This window comes from Montipora foliosa, chromosome 2 (genome assembly GCF_036669935.1).
Source record: "Montipora foliosa isolate CH-2021 chromosome 2, ASM3666993v2, whole genome shotgun sequence".
Classification (NCBI taxonomy): Eukaryota; Metazoa; Cnidaria; class Anthozoa; order Scleractinia; family Acroporidae; genus Montipora; species Montipora foliosa.
Window position 1 is genome coordinate 312,734 of NC_090870.1, and position 15,788 is coordinate 328,521.

General features: G+C 40.0%; 1 protein-coding gene across 1 annotated transcript in view; it reads right to left on the reverse strand.

Moving 5' to 3' along the window:
• LOC137988205 (uncharacterized) overlaps positions 1–15,788 on the reverse strand; it is a 74,609-nt gene that overhangs the window by 3,876 nt on the left and 54,945 nt on the right. The window contains exons 20-39 of the mRNA XM_068834254.1: positions 15,516–15,626; positions 14,805–14,915; positions 13,638–13,832; positions 9,275–9,388; positions 9,035–9,148; positions 8,795–8,908; positions 8,556–8,669; positions 4,424–4,537; positions 4,186–4,299; positions 3,947–4,060; positions 3,709–3,822; positions 3,470–3,583; positions 3,231–3,344; positions 2,992–3,105; positions 2,753–2,866; positions 2,510–2,623; positions 2,265–2,378; positions 1,734–1,847; positions 1,413–1,526; positions 116–289 (exon numbers count right to left, since the gene is read on the reverse strand). Coding sequence (XP_068690355.1) covers positions 116–289; positions 1,413–1,526; positions 1,734–1,847; positions 2,265–2,378; positions 2,510–2,623; positions 2,753–2,866; positions 2,992–3,105; positions 3,231–3,344; positions 3,470–3,583; positions 3,709–3,822; positions 3,947–4,060; positions 4,186–4,299; positions 4,424–4,537; positions 8,556–8,669; positions 8,795–8,908; positions 9,035–9,148; positions 9,275–9,388; positions 13,638–13,832; positions 14,805–14,915; positions 15,516–15,626 — 2,415 coding nt within the window. The remainder of the gene's footprint in view (positions 1–115; positions 290–1,412; positions 1,527–1,733; positions 1,848–2,264; positions 2,379–2,509; positions 2,624–2,752; positions 2,867–2,991; positions 3,106–3,230; positions 3,345–3,469; positions 3,584–3,708; positions 3,823–3,946; positions 4,061–4,185; positions 4,300–4,423; positions 4,538–8,555; positions 8,670–8,794; positions 8,909–9,034; positions 9,149–9,274; positions 9,389–13,637; positions 13,833–14,804; positions 14,916–15,515; positions 15,627–15,788) is intronic.

Here is a 15,788-nt window from a genome sequence, read left to right on the forward strand (position 1 = left end):
TCACCAACGCATAGTGGAATGGTTTTTACCAGAACGACAAAAGGGTGTATCGTTTTTCTCGTCCCTCGCAGAGTACAGCTGCAGCTTTATCTATAAAAACATATAAAACACATGCCTGAAGTCGATGTCTCTGCTACGATCGGATTTACTTGGGTGGAGATAATGTCGTGAACGCCTGACGATGGAGCCAAAGATTTACTAGGCAAGGTACTTGGCGATCTCGAATACCCCTGTGGTGGCGATGAGGCGGTTTTTGCAAGCCAGTTGCTTGAAGTGAGTGGTGAGAGATCTATGTAGGAAAGTACAATGGTGTTATGTTAATATAATGTGAAGCCGTCCCTTGGTTACAACATTTTGTTTCTGCCATACTTAAAGAAAGAAATAGTTCTTACAGGTATAACAACAAAAAAGTAAAACTACAAGCAAGAAGTATAACTACAAGCAAAAGGGGTTTTTTTATGCGATAAGGAAATTTGTCTGCAGTCCCCTCCATCAATGTGGCCAGAGATCAATTCCCGAGCTCAGCGCCTCACAAGGGGCTTAATTTGTTGGTTTTCTACGCTCCGTGAGGTAAGTTTCCCGTGTATTCGGGTTCTCCCTTCTTATCAAAACAAAGGTTTGATTTTGATACAACGAGCTACTTCAAGTTCAGTTTAAATCTCCCCAACTGTTATTGGCTATATTTTCACATTTCGATTACAGATAAAACGAGGGAACTCCGTAAACCACTGGCATTACACGTGGAAGGCCTCCTTCAATTTTGACAACGCAGACATCTCTCTATTTCTGCTCCCTTAACCTGACCAAACGGCAAATGTTTGGCGACCAAACAACGTGAAACATTGTTTGGTGACCAAGAATCTTACCGTTTGGCCACCTTGTTTGATGCTGTTTGATCGCGATCGTGTAAGATAAGATTTGAAGGCCATCAAACATTCGATGAAACTTAAAACATTTCTTTTGTTCTCGTGTTTGATGGGCAAAGTTTTGTTCGTTTGAATGGACAGCCGTTTCAAACATGTTTGGCGCGCCCATGCGTACCACGCTTGTTCAGCTGCCATCGATAAAGTTAGCAAATGCAAGTTGAAGAAATATTTATTTGGAAAAAAAACGAAAGAAAGCGTCACGCTTTTCGCTACTCGATGACTATTACTAATAGTCCTCTATTAGCGTAGCCAATCAAAATGCAGCATTTGCATTAGTCCACTAGCTGGGTGATACTAAAAGGCAATATAGAGCGGTAAATGGTTATCACGTGGGTGATTTTCTTGTTACAAGACTAGTTACTTCATCAGTGCTTGTTGATGTTGATAATGATGACGATCATTACATCGATAATTACCAGACTGACAGTGGTGGTGTTGACAATAATAATGATGATCATTATAAATTTAAGGTAAGCTTTTATAGACCTGTTTCACAATACGCTCCAGTAAATCCCACTGTACAGTTACACCAATAACTGTTGATGGCATCCACGCAGGAGGCTCCGTTCGCGCATGCGTGATTAACACAATCATCGTTGTCTAAATAGTGAATGACACAATTATCTTTAATTAGGCACAGGAATCTACAAAATCTCGCTTACTTTATATTTTAAGAGTTATATTTACACTTATTCCCCAAGCATATGATGCGTGTCCTTTTGGTAAGTGATAATGACGTTGTCACAGAGAAAATATATGATTGACAATGTGATCGCGAGGTTGCACTTCATTTAACTTTTTTCTAACCTGTCTCACAAAACACTCCAGTAAACCCTGCTGTGCAGTTGCACGAGTAACTGTTGATGCCATCTACGCATGATGCACCGTTAGCGCATGTGTGATAAGCGCAGTCGTCCATGTCTAAGAGGTGAAATAAATCAGGATAATCTGTGTGAATAAGCGTGCCACTTAACCTCGGAAGTAAAGCAAAATGTTGTTTCTGACAAATGAGCTATCGAATAAGGCTGAAATAACTATTTTGTCGGCAAGAGATACAACAAGGCCTGGGTTCCAGGCTGGGGCATCATGGGTAGCGTTAAAGGGGTACACAAGAAAAGGTATAACACGTGAATGTCATCTAGGCCTCACAACCAACGCGTTCTTTAATTCGTTCGTTTCGTTAGATTTTTTCTTTTATTTGTTTTCTTTTCTTTTTCATAAGCCTTTCAGTTTGGTAGGATCGGCTGTTCTATTTTTTTCAGTTTCGTAAAGCCTTCGAAGGATGGGCTTCTAACCATAAAGTTATGGCATCTTAATTAGTTCACGTTTTTTACACACCTGTTTCGCAATATGTTCCAGTAAATCCCGCTGTACAGTTACAGAAGTAAGTGTTGACGCCATCTACGCATGATGCGCCGTTAGCGCATGTGTGATTAGTGCAGTCGTCCATGTCTAAGACGCGAAATAAATTAAGAAAATCTGTGTGAATTAGCGTGCCAAATAACCTCAGAAGAGAGGCAAAATTGAAGAAATACTTGATTACCCATATAAATGTCGTATCTTAGTTCAAGTCTTTTACACACCTGTTTCGCAATATGTTCCAGTAAATCCCACTCTACAGTTACATAAGTAAGTGTTGATGCCATCTACGCATAATGCACTGTTAGCGCATGTGTGATTAGCGCAGTCGTCAATGTCTAAGAGGTAAAATAAATCAGGATAATATATGTAAATTAGCGTGACAGTGAACCTCGGAAGTGAAGCAAAAAAAAAAAAAACTTGATTACCATATAAATGTGGCATCTTAGTTTACGATTTTTACACACCTGTTTCGCAATAGGGTCCAGTAAATCCTGCTGTACAGTGACAGGAGTAACTGTTGACGCCATCTACGCATGATGCACCGTTAGCGCATGTGTGATTAGTGCAGTCGTCCATGTCTAAGAGGTGAAATATATGAGGATAATTGTGAGAATTAGAGTGCCCCTTAACCTCGGAAGTGAAGCAAAAGAAAATAGTTGATTACCATATAAATTTGGCATCTTAGGTTACGATTTTTACACACCTGTTTCGCAATATGGTCCAGTAAATCCTGCAGTACAGTGACAGGAGTAACTTTTGACGCCATCTACGCATGATGCACCGTTAGCGCATGTGTGATTAGTGCAGTCGTCCATGTCTAAAAGGTGAAATATATGAGGATAATTGTGAGAATTAGAGTGCCCCTTAACCTCGGAAGTGAAGCCAACGAAAATAGTTGATTACCATATAAAATTGGTATCTTAGTTTACGATTTTTACACACCTGTTTCGCAATATGGTCCAGTAAATCCTGCAGTACAGTGACAGGAGTAACTTTTGACGCCATCTACGCATGATGCACCGTTAGCGCATGTGTGATTAGTGCAGTCGTCCATGTCTAAGAGGTGAAATATATGAGGATAATTGTGAGAATTAGAGTGCCCCTTAACCTCGGAAGTGAAGCAAAAGAAAATATTTGATTACCATATAAATGTGGCATCTTAGGTTACGATTTTTACACACCTGTTTCGCAATATGGTCCAGTAAATCCTGCTGTACAGTGACATGAGTAACTTTTGACGCCATCTACGCATGATGCACCGTTAGCGCATGTGTGATTAGTGCAGTCGTCCATGTCTAAGAGGTGAAATATATGAGGATAATTGTGAGAATTAGAGTGCCCCTTAACCTCGGAAGTGAAGCAAAAGGAAATAGTTGATTACCATATAAATGTGGCATCTTAGGTTACGATTTTTACACACCTGTTTCGCAATATGGTCCAGTAAATCCTGCTGTACAGTGACAGGAGTAACTGTTGGCGCCATCTACGCATGATGCACCGTTAGCGCATGTGTGATTAGTGCAGTCGTCCATGTCTAAGAGTGAAATATATGAGGATAATTGTGAGAATTAGAGTGCCCCTTAACCTCGGAAGTGAAGCAAAAGAAAATAGTTGATTACCATATAAATTTGGCATCTTAGGTTACGATTTTTACACACCTGTTTCGCAATATGGTCCAGTAAATCCTGCTGTACAGTGACAGGAGTAACTGTTGACGCCATCTACGCATGATGCACCGTTAGCGCATGTGTGATTAGTGCAGTCGTCCATGTCTAAGAGGTGAAATATATGAGGATAATTGTGAGAATTAGAGTGCCCCTTAACCTCGGAAGTGAAGCAAAAGAAAATAGTTGATTACCATATAAATTTGGCATCTTAGGTTACGATTTTTACACACCTGTTTCGCAATATGGTCCAGTAAATCCTGCTGTACAGTGACAGGAGTAACTGTTGGCGCCATCTACGCATGATGCACCGTTAGCGCATGTGTGATTAGTGCAGTCGTCCATGTCTAAGAGTGAAATATATGAGGATAATTGTGAGAATTAGAGTGCCCCTTAACCTCGGAAGTGAAGCAAAAGAAAATAGTTGATTACCATATAAATTTGGCATCTTAGGTTACGATTTTTACACACCTGTTTCGCAATATGGTCCAGTAAATCCTGCTATACAGTGACAGGAGTAACTGTTGACGCCATCTACGCATGATGCACCGTTAGCGCATGTGTGATTAGTGCAGTCGTCCATGTCTAAGAGGTGAAATAAATAAATGGGGATAATCTGTGTGAGTTAGCGTTCCAATTAACTTCGGAAGTGAAACAATTAACAGAAAATATTTAATAATAAACATTTAACACTAAAGAATGGAAAGCGGTGTGACGATCCTGTCTATTTGCAGTTCTCAATCTGAAGGAGGAGGATGGTATTGGCCATTCGATAGTTTCCCTCTTAATTGCGCTGGCATAATCACTTAGGGTTGCCCTTTAGCCATTTGTCGCAATTATTTGTGACATGGCCTTTGCGCAAACCTATCATAGAGGTCTTTCTAGAATGACTAGCGACACATATGAGATACGTGCAGTGTCACTGAAGCTCATAGGGTTTTAACTACGACGCACTGACGAGGGCCAACAAACCCGAAACAGCTGTCTGCGTCAGCTTTCGATTATGAGCGCGGATCGCGATAGGTTTTGCCGATCCTAGTTCCATTTTCCTTCGTGAACATTGTTTGATCTGTCCGAAGAGTGGTGTGTGTTTATGCTTATCACTGTTTGTGTTCATCCAACATAATGCATAGATCGCTATACAGCATTGCAGTCTAATACTAATAATAATAATAATAATAATAATAATAATAATAATAACAACAACAATAACAATAATAATAATAATAATAATAATAATAATAATAATAATAACGTTGCAAAAGTAGTTCATTGGAAGTTGTGTGAGAAATATCATCTGGAAAAGAAGGATAAGTGTTACGAACACTTACCGGACAGTGTAAGGGAAAACGATGAGGTTAAACTGCTGTGGGACGTGAACATAAAGTGTGATCATGTCATTGAAGTCAGAAGACCGGACATTGTAGTTGCAAATAAACAGGAGAGAAAGTGCACTATTGCTGATATTGCCGTACGAGCGGATAAACGAATTGGTGAAAAGGAGAATGAGAAAGTTAAAAAGTATCCGGACCTTAAAAGAGAAATTACAAGAAGGTGGAACATGAGAACTGTGCAGGTGGTACCAATAGGCCAGTTTCGTATTCTAACGGTTGGAGTGGATTTCGCATGAAATGTAGGCTAATGCGGGAAAATTAATTTGCATTTGAAAAGATTTGCCCATATTAGTCTCAATTTAATGCTAGATCTAATCCAGCCGTGAGAATATTGTTTTAGGATCATTGGGAAAACTACTTGGGAGACTTTGATGAAAATCAGACTCCAACAGAAACCAACAACACCAACGGAGCCCTTCGGAGAAAGAATGTGGCAAAAGGGAAAAACGCTGATTCGATTGCAGGTGCTCGAAGGAAGCATCACTTATCAACATACAATGATGAGGAAAAGCAATTCTTAATTATGATAGAGAGAAGAAAGATTGAAAGAAACGGGATTCATGATAAGAATTAAAAAAAGATGGGATGAACGTTTTCCGGAAAAAGCAACAGTATCAAAACAAAATCTACGTGATAATGCAATAAGATTTGAAAAGGAATTAGAAGAAAACAGAGTAATGGAAGGAAACACCAAGGGAAGAAAGGAAAGAAGAGAGGATGATGAAAATGATGCAAGAGAATGGACAAATAAGGTAAGGAATTCAGATTGGACACTAGCTTGGTTAAAATCGATAGAGATGAAAGAAAGAGAGGAAGGAGTTTCATGCAACGAATAAAAGAGGTGTGGAATGATCGATATAGTGACTAAGCATTGACAGCACAGTGTCTGAGAAACAATGCAGCGAGATTTAAGAAAGGCAAGACGCTAATGAACCTGATAAAAGTGAGAGAAGGAAAAGACAACAGAAACCAATGCAGAAACAGAGGGAGACAATGATACAATCAGGAGAGAAGGACAAGTAAGGGAAGTTGTAGAACAGGAGACGAATATCAATAGAAGTGAGAAAAACTCTAGGAGCAGGAAGTCAAAGGAAAGAACTATACATCTTTTTCCAAAATGGCTGCCATCTAAATATTCTGGTTTTTTTTATTCAAATTAGCCCTTAATGCCTCGTTCTTAATCTTAAGCTTAAAATTCAAAAGAATATTTTGGCCTGAACGAGGCATATTGAGTTAGGGTTAAGGTTAGGGTTAGGGCATATTTGCTAAAGTAGGAAATAATAATAATAATAATAATAATAATAATAATAATAATAATAATAATAATAATAATAACAACAACGTTTATTAACGTTTATAACCTTTATAAATTATCATGCATGTGTATCTAGTTTATGATAAGCTAGTAAACCAATTGGGGACACCTATCTACAATATTAATTGTTAAGATACAATTCAAAATTACAAGTTCTATACAATTACTGCAAATACTACACATATTTCTTATTCTGGCTATATAGATTGCGAGAATGATGACAAAAAAACTGCTCCTACGCTTAAAACACTAACAATACTTAAGACACTGTTTTTACTCTAGCCCTAAAATCAATCACCCCATACACAGAGGGCAATCTTTACAACTATCATCTCCCACAAAAGTTTCTAAACTAGCTTTCCTAATCTTGTTTTTGAACGCACTTAGTGAAAGAGCGTTCTTAACCCTTTCACCGCCAAAACGGCAAATTGACACTGATAGATTTTACTCTGTCCAGCGCCAGACGATTTTACTCGTCAATGGGGAAGCCCTCGGCAGTGAAAGGGTTAATTAACATGGTTCGTCAGTTTTGACCACAGGAATGGAACAGGATATCTTAGACTATGTTTAACATATTTCACGGTGTTGTATCTAGGTATTATGAAGTCAGAAGTCCTTAGATTGTACGAGCTATTATTTTTCTGGAATAACACTTGGATGTACTCTAGGCGTAGACCATGCTTTACTCTGAACATGAGTGTTGCAATCTCCTTTCACCGTTGATATAGAATGTACTTGGTTTGCTATTGAAGTCATTAGTTTTCGAATTTTGTACCTGGACCGCCTGTTTACATGGAACAGTGCAAATTCTGTTAAGATCGCAATAGTGTTTACATGGATCCGTGCAAATTTTAAGACAAGTCGCGGCACCTCGGCTGTGATTGGTTAAGCTAATGCTTTTAGCCCATCACGTTGTAGCTAAGTGCAGTACGTAGCAAATCAAACATAATTTTCTGGAGTCCGTTTCTCGAAACTCCCGAAACTTTTCTGGCCTTTTTCGGGTGTCAAAATTCCCTCTGCATCTCAAGAAACGAGAGAGTTACCCCCAGCATTTTCGCCGGTACCCATTTATGCACCTGCATGGGTGGAGAGAGGTACCGTGAGAATAAAGTGTCTTGCCCAAGAACACAATACAATGTCCCCGGCCAGGACTGGAACCCGGACTACTCTATCCGAAAAATCGAGCGCATTAACCACGAGGCCACCGCGCCTCCCTTAAGTCGTCAAACCTCACAGTTATTCTGCTTCTTGTTATCTTGAAAACATCTAAAGAGACCAGCTATCCAAAACAAGCGGATGAAAGTTTCACAAATGGCTTTTCGGGTCTTTCCAGAAACGGGCTCCTGGTCCGTGACTTTTTTCACGGCCGGATGTTTTGTAAGCTGTACATGCTCACTAAGAAATTCAAATGTGTACTTTGCCTCGATCGATGAAGATCGGAGACCATGAATGGGCATTTGCAGCAACGTGTACTGCAGTAGCCCAGCTAATCCGGCTAAAATAGCGATGCCTGACAGCTATCGCTCGTCTCCTCATATCTGTATCGTGCTTTTGTTTATTTCTTCTGTGTCAAATTTCATTTTAAAAAGAGCGAAATGTACCTTTAAAAATTGTGACCTTACAGCATTTTTGCTTAGCAACCAAAAACATAAGTAAATTCCTGGCCTTAACCGCGCTAACCGTGCAAAATCTTGCACGGTTGGAGTATTTTAATGAGTCCGTACGCATATTGGAACCGTGCCGGTCAAAAAGTTGACCTGGTTTTTTTAGGTCCCAAACTTGCACAGTTTCGTTCCGTCATGTGATCGCAAGGTGGAACCGTGCAAGTTTTGTTCGTGCAAAAATTTGTCCGAACCCGTGTAGACAGAGTCTTAGTTCACGTTCTTTTACACACCTGTTTCGCAATGTGGTCCAGTAAATCCCGCTGTACAGTTACAGAAGTAACTGTTAATGGCATCTATGCATGATGCACCGTTAGCGCATGTGTGATTAGTGCAGTCGTCCATGTCTAAGAGTTGAAATATATGAGGATAATCTGTGAGAATTGGTTTGCCACTTAACCTCGGAAATGAAGCAAAAGAAAATATTTGATTACCATATAAATGTGACATCTTAGTTCACGTTTTTACACACCTGTTTCGCAATATGGTCCAGTAAATCCTGCTGTACAGCGACAGAAGTAACGGTTAATGCCATCTACGCAAGATGCACCGTTATCGCATGTGTGATTAGTGCATTCGTCAATGTCTAAGAGGTGAAATAAATCAGGATAATCTATGTGAATTAGCGTGCCACTTAACCTCGGAAATGATTCAAGAGAAAACACTTGATTAGCATATAATTGTGGCATCCCAGTTCACGTTCTTTACACACCTGTTTCGCAATGTGTTCCAGTAAATCCCGCTGTACAGTTACAGGAGTAACTGTTGACGCCATCTACGCATGATGCACCGTTAGCGCATGTGTGATTAGCGCAGTCGTCCATGTCTAAGAGGTGAAATAAATCAGGATAATCTATGTGAATTAGCGTGCCACTTAACCTCGGAAGTGAAGCAAAAGAAAATACTTGATTACCATATAATTGTGGCATCTCAATTCACGTTCTTTACACACCTGTTTCGCAATATGTTCCAGTAAATCCCGCTGTACAGTTACAGGAGTAACTGTTAATGCTATCTATGCATGATGCACCGTTAGCGCATGTATGATTAGCGCAGTTGTTGATGTCTGAAAAAAAGATTATTTGCAGCTACAGTGAAAAACATGAATCAGTCGAAGTTGTCAGTGTTAAATGTATTTTCTGTTTGGGATGAAACATGGCAGTGACCAGGTGTAAACTCTTCTAGATTGTGTGAGCGAGTAACTATGGTGGACGATATGTTTTCGAGAAAGTGACGAAAATCTTTTTGGGGAAAGGTTCTGAAAAAAGCAGCTTTTTCCGTTCGATATCAAAACCTTCATCGAGAACAGCATTGCCGACGCCCTTGGTTTTAATCGCCATTGCTTCAATGTGCATGAACGAAAGAGCTATTGCATTAATGAATAGGCCCATAAACGAAGGAACGAAGGAACGAACAAATAAATGAACGACGAATAAACGCCGACCGAATGACTCAGTTGGTTGAGCAATAGACCATTTTACAGTTGTGGCTAAGTTACCAGGCCTAACAATGGAAGCGAGGCTGCCGGTGACCCTGTTTTGATACAAACCTTCATGCTTTTGTAATGTTAATATGGACTAGTTAGCGTTACAACAACACAATTTACATGATGAAAGCAGTGAGGTCTGTATCAATGCAAGGTCACCGGCAGCCTCGCAGCGATTCATAGGCTTGGTCGCTGAGCAAACAACTGTAAAATGGCTCATTGAGCAACTCCGACCGGACCAAATCTTTGGGTCTTTAAATAACTGAGGAAGTAATGCTGCCTTTTGTAATTACATCCGCAAATGGTTAGACTTTCAAGTCATCTCGTATAAGGACTATAAATTATAGGCCCCGTCTCACAACCCTTGTTTATAAAACTCTGTTGGACGTTAAAGATCCCACAGTCACACTATTTGAACAGAGCAAGGGACGGCGAGTTCCCGGTGTTGTGGTCTGAACTTTTGTTTTAGACATCTTTCACTTCTCTCGGTCCCCCAAAGATAATTAACAATTATTCTTTGAAATCGAGGTGAATACTGGTAGAACATTTACCGAGCCGCAAAGCGGAGAGGTAAATATTCTGCCACTTTTCACCGAGATTGAAAAGAATAATTGTTTTAATATATATTCACGAAGTGATCTCAACAACAATTGCAGAAAAAAACATCCAAAGTCGATTTAATAGACCTTTTCGGTTTCTACATTTTGTTTTCTCAATACAGATCATGCGACAATACTCAGGAGGCTTGGTCCTCATGTTTTGTTCATTAAAAAGAGTGCATGCAGGCATATTCATGCTTGCATGCCCTCATTTTAATGAACAAAACAAAAGACCAAACCTCCTGAGTATAATAACATGATCTGTATTGGAAAAACAAAATTTACAAGCCGAAAAGGTCTATTGGCATCTCAATTCATGCGTGGAAAACGTGCAAGCGGCACAAAGCATGCCCGAAAGTGTTTACAGAAGCTTCAAACATGGCAAATCTAAATAACCTTCGTTAAAATTCTCGTCACAAACAGCAAAATGGTCATTTAGCACCGTTTAAATCAGCAATTTAAATCGAAAGTCCGCTTGTTAAAACATTTTACCCGTTCGATCAAAGTTTGTCCTTTTCTTGAGGTTCATTTGAAATGGAAATTGAAAGTGCAGTTGGTAAAGGATCCACATGAAATGGTGGCGCTAACTGAGGTGATCGTTAGTTTGTTATAAAATGACACGTCTTGTTTCGTTGCAACCATGTGGAACTTTCTTAAACACTTTTTCAATTCCTCGATTTCACTAAGAAATTAGTTTTGGTGGGCGACCAGCCCTACAAGAGAGAATTACTCCGAGTGAAACAAATTGTTGGCTTGAAGATTGTTTAATTTTCAGCAATAATTATCTGAAAGTCCAACACTTGTTGGCAAAAGTATGAAGTCTTCTCTTACCTTTGAAAACTTTCAGGCCAAATTTTGTGGCCTTCTTTGTCTTCTGTAGCACAGCATCATCTTGTATTCTCAATATTTCCGATTCATAAATGCTGGCGATTTTTCGACGGCCATTTTGTTTTGTTTGGATCAAGCATTATTCACTCCGTAGGTTAGTGAATAATGCTCAATTACTCCGAGATAGCGAACCAATAAGATTGCTTGAAACACCAAGATCACTGAGTATATACTAATTGTAAATAGTCCTTAAAAGCCCGGAGGAGAGTAACTATTATACATGTACTCTACCTCTGTCCGTACTTAAACGAATGATTCATGCAGTGAAAGAAACCTTAGCAAGCACTTTCCTTGTAATCCGCGTTTTTTACATTTGTAATAGTGGACGGTTCCGATGACTTAATTGCAGCTATATTTTAAGCTTATTTACATGTTGGAGAGGTAACTAGCTGGTTTATCGGCAGTGGAACTCGAAAAAAAGTTTCTCTCTATCAGAGTAGGAACAATATTTATATCAATTTCCATCACTTTATCTGTCCATTTATAATCAAAAGTGTATTTGTAAGATTCGTTTTTCCAGGTTGTGGATTGACATTTTAAAGTTTCAGTATATTGAAACCGGGGAAGCGAGAGCAGTGACCGTTGTTTAATAACTTTAAAATTTGAGGGCTGGATTCTCAGCTATCGGTTGAATTTTCGTCCATTTTCTCAGCTGTCAGCTAAAGTTTGGTCATTTTGCAGATATCAGTTAAAAAACACATCGTTTCTCAGCTAACAGTTAAAATTTTGGCAGAATCTCAGCTATCAGTTAACCCCATCCTTACTGTCATATTTAATGGGAGAAACGCTACCGGAATAAAAAGTCGAAAATTAATCAAGTAAGTTTGAGGGTACCCTGAGGTTCGGTACAACCTCAGTAAGATTTATCATCTTCATTCTTCGTTTTTGTTGCTATCTCTCTCTCTCTCTCTCTCTGATTTGCCATGCCCGATACGGGCCTTGACGAACTACATGGCCTTTTAAACTTGAACGAAGCACGCCTCGGTCTTTCCGTTGGCGCGCTCTGTCAATGACGGTTCTCGCATTGGCATTGTATTGTTTCAGAAAATGTACTCTTTGTCCTCCTCTAGCTTTCTTCCCGGGGATTTTCCCGTTGGGGCAGAGATCTTCTATGGCTTCCTTACGGATGATATGCCCCAGGAACTTGTTCTGGCCATGTTCTATCCTTTGAAGGAGCTGTCTCTCCTTTTGGACTAGATTCCTACCCTTTGTGAAAGAAAGCTCGATTCGACTTCGTCATTGGTAACCTTTTCAACCCAAGAAATCTTGAGCATACGCCTGTAAAACCACATTTCTGCGGCTTCGATGTTCTTGCGGGTTTCTGCGTTTAGAGTCCATGATTCCGAGCCGTAGAGAATCACTGGCCAGACGAATGTTTTAAGGACACGGTTCTTGATAGGCATTGAAAGCTTTCTGTCGCAAAGGATAGGCCTCATTTTCTTGAAGGCCTCCTTAGCTAAGCTGATCCATCTACGTATCTCCTTTTTGCATCGACCGTCGCTCACGGAAGCAGGAAATCTCCTAAATATAACATCGATGTCTAATATCTACGAAAGACAGATGAAGTGATCCTTGCACTTGTACTGGACAGTTGACTTTGACGGGAATCGAATCCATGACCTCTCGGATGCCAGTGTAATGCTCTACCAACTGATCTAGGGGGCCACTCTGCTCGGAGCAGCTCAATTTATTGGGTTCATGTGTTCCAGTGCAAGGAATCAGTGAAAGAAATACATGTATATTTGAAGTGCGAGTTTAGACGAAAGAAAGAAGTGATGTATTGGAAACAGCTGCTGAAATTGCCCGGATAAGTGCGAGGATCATTCTCTCTTTCGTCTAAATTCCGCACTTCAAATATTTATTTGTTTCATTCACCGAGTCCTTTTCACGGCATGCATGAGGCCAACAAAATGACTAGCTTCCAACTGAGTGGCTTCATAGCTCAGCTGGTTATATCATTGAACCGGCCTGGTAGAGGTAATGGGTCCGAATCCCATCGAAGCTGAATGAATTTTTCAGGTGTATAGAAGAGAAATTGCTTAAATTGTCCACATAAATGCGAGGAACACTTCTCTCTTTCGTCTAAAACACGCACTTCAAATATACATTCATTTCATTCTACGTCTTTCTCAGTCGACGCCTTTTGATCGTACCAACCCAGATCAAATTCAGACTATCTGCTTGTTTAACAATGCTGAATTTACTTGGAATAATTTTCCTACACTGGCAGAGGTTCCGAGTTTTTTTAAATCGAGTCTTTGGAGGTCCAGAGGGACTCGGAGTCTCAAGTCCGAATTTTCGAGACACCGCAAGGGTCTGAGTTCTTGAGACATGGATCTTACCTCGACAATTCTTTCCATCGCCAGTGAAGCCAAACGGGCATGGTCCACAAGAAATGGTCGGACCGCTTTTGAAGCAAGTTACATTCGGAAAGCAGGAATCTTCGGTGCACGTCGTGATGACCACATCACAGTCTCGGCCGGTGTAGCCAACGTTGCAACTACAGGTATAGTTGTTAACAAGATCCGAACATATCCCTTAAAAAATAGCGTGAAAGAGAGAATCTTAAGTAAATGTTAATGGTCCTTATATTAATTAATAATTGAACTACTGGAGACTCTACGGTGAGCAAAGGTGAAATGTGAGTCTTTCACTACTGACAGCATACCTTATAACTGCATCGCGCAGTCACCTTTAAGAGTATCTGAGATGAGCGAACCAACACCCAAGTGAGCGAATGTGAGAATTATATATATATGTTGTTGCAATTGCATCTACTGCAGGAAACTCGGAAAAAATCCGAGCTCCAGATGGGATTTGAACACACTACCCTCCGTGATATAGTCGGATCTAGTTAAGACCTAGTCCGGTATGGTAAGGTAAAGTCTGCATACGAGCCAAGTGGCCCATCAGGCCGGAGCTTATCCCGGTTTCCACGTCATGAAGCGACTAGGAGTATTTCTACTCCCCCCTTGATGGGATGCCAGTCCATCGCAGGGTTACCACCAGCATTTCGCCGGTACCCATTTATACACCTGGGTGGAGAGAGGCACCGTGGGAGTAACTTAATGTCTTGCCCAAGAACACAACACAATATTCCCCACCAGGACCCGAACCTCGACCATAGCAGTAAAATGTGGTGATAAATTAAATACACATAAACTTACAATCTCAAAAGGCATGGAAGTTACAAGCAGTTTATACAAAGTGTAAACGAGAAGAATGCCATACGTAGGATCATGACGTGAAGCCTTCCTGGCAAGAGGTAAGTCATTATGACCCATCTTGGTCATCTTGGATCAGTCATCCCATTTGCTTTTCTTTTAACCATTAATTTACCAATATGCCATTAAGGTTTGAAAAAAAAAAATTACATAATTTCATTTGAGTACAGTGGGGGGAAATATAGTATTTTCACGATATGATGGTCGAGGAAATGAAACTTATATGTATAGATCTGTCTATTTTTAATGTCATTCTCATTGCAACTTGAAGTGTATTGTACATACCATTTACGCAAGGGGATGACAGGCATTCATCAACGTTCATATCGCAGCTCATTCCAGAGAAACCAGCTTCACAGCTGCAAGTGAAGCCATTGACTTTGTCAGAGCAGGTGCCTGCAAATTGGAAACAGAACTTTGAATATGCGCCAATGTTGTTACGAATAATGCCAACGCGTAGATGGAATTCAAGTTGTTGACATCGAACAAATCGTTAGGCTTGCTTAAATTTTGAAATTTCTATCCTTTGGTGATAATTGACTTTAAAATCATAAGAATGTCTCAACAGGGTTTCAGAAATGCTCTTATCTACCAGAGATTGCATCAGAGAATGAAGGTTTCTACCGACATGGGTCACAGAGGAACGGAGGTTCTTTGTAGCCCTTTCAGTTAAGTTTTTATTAAGTGAAATTGAAATCTCAGTATCCTTATGGGCAGAAAGGGCTCCCACAAAGTGCATTCCGCTTGTGGCGGCAGTCCACAGTGACTTGACGTCGCGCTCCGATTAGTTTACTTGACGCCATATAGTTGAAGGGAAGCCATGGAACTGACATCTGCTTTTGAAGGACATCTACAAAACTATTGTGAAATTGCACAAAAAAGGTTTATTTCCATTTTGTATCTCTGTATTTAATGTTGGACTTGACGAAATTCTTGTTCAAGTGTTTTGAACACAAATTCTATAATCATTAAATCATGCAACTTAAAACTACGTACCATGTACACAAGGAGAAGATTGACATTCGTTGATCTCAATAGTACAGTCATATCCAGTGTAACCAGCATGACACTGACAGATGTAGTTGTTGACTTGATCAACACAAGTTCCTTTGGAAACATTATTAAGAGACAGCATTAGCGTGATCCACTCATATCAAAATCCGACATAATCATTTGTATGTTAACACAATTTCTCCACCTTTTCGTTCCCGATGATAAACGATAGAAAGTATGAAAAGTTGGAAGGTCACGCTTAGCCCCAGCTGGGAT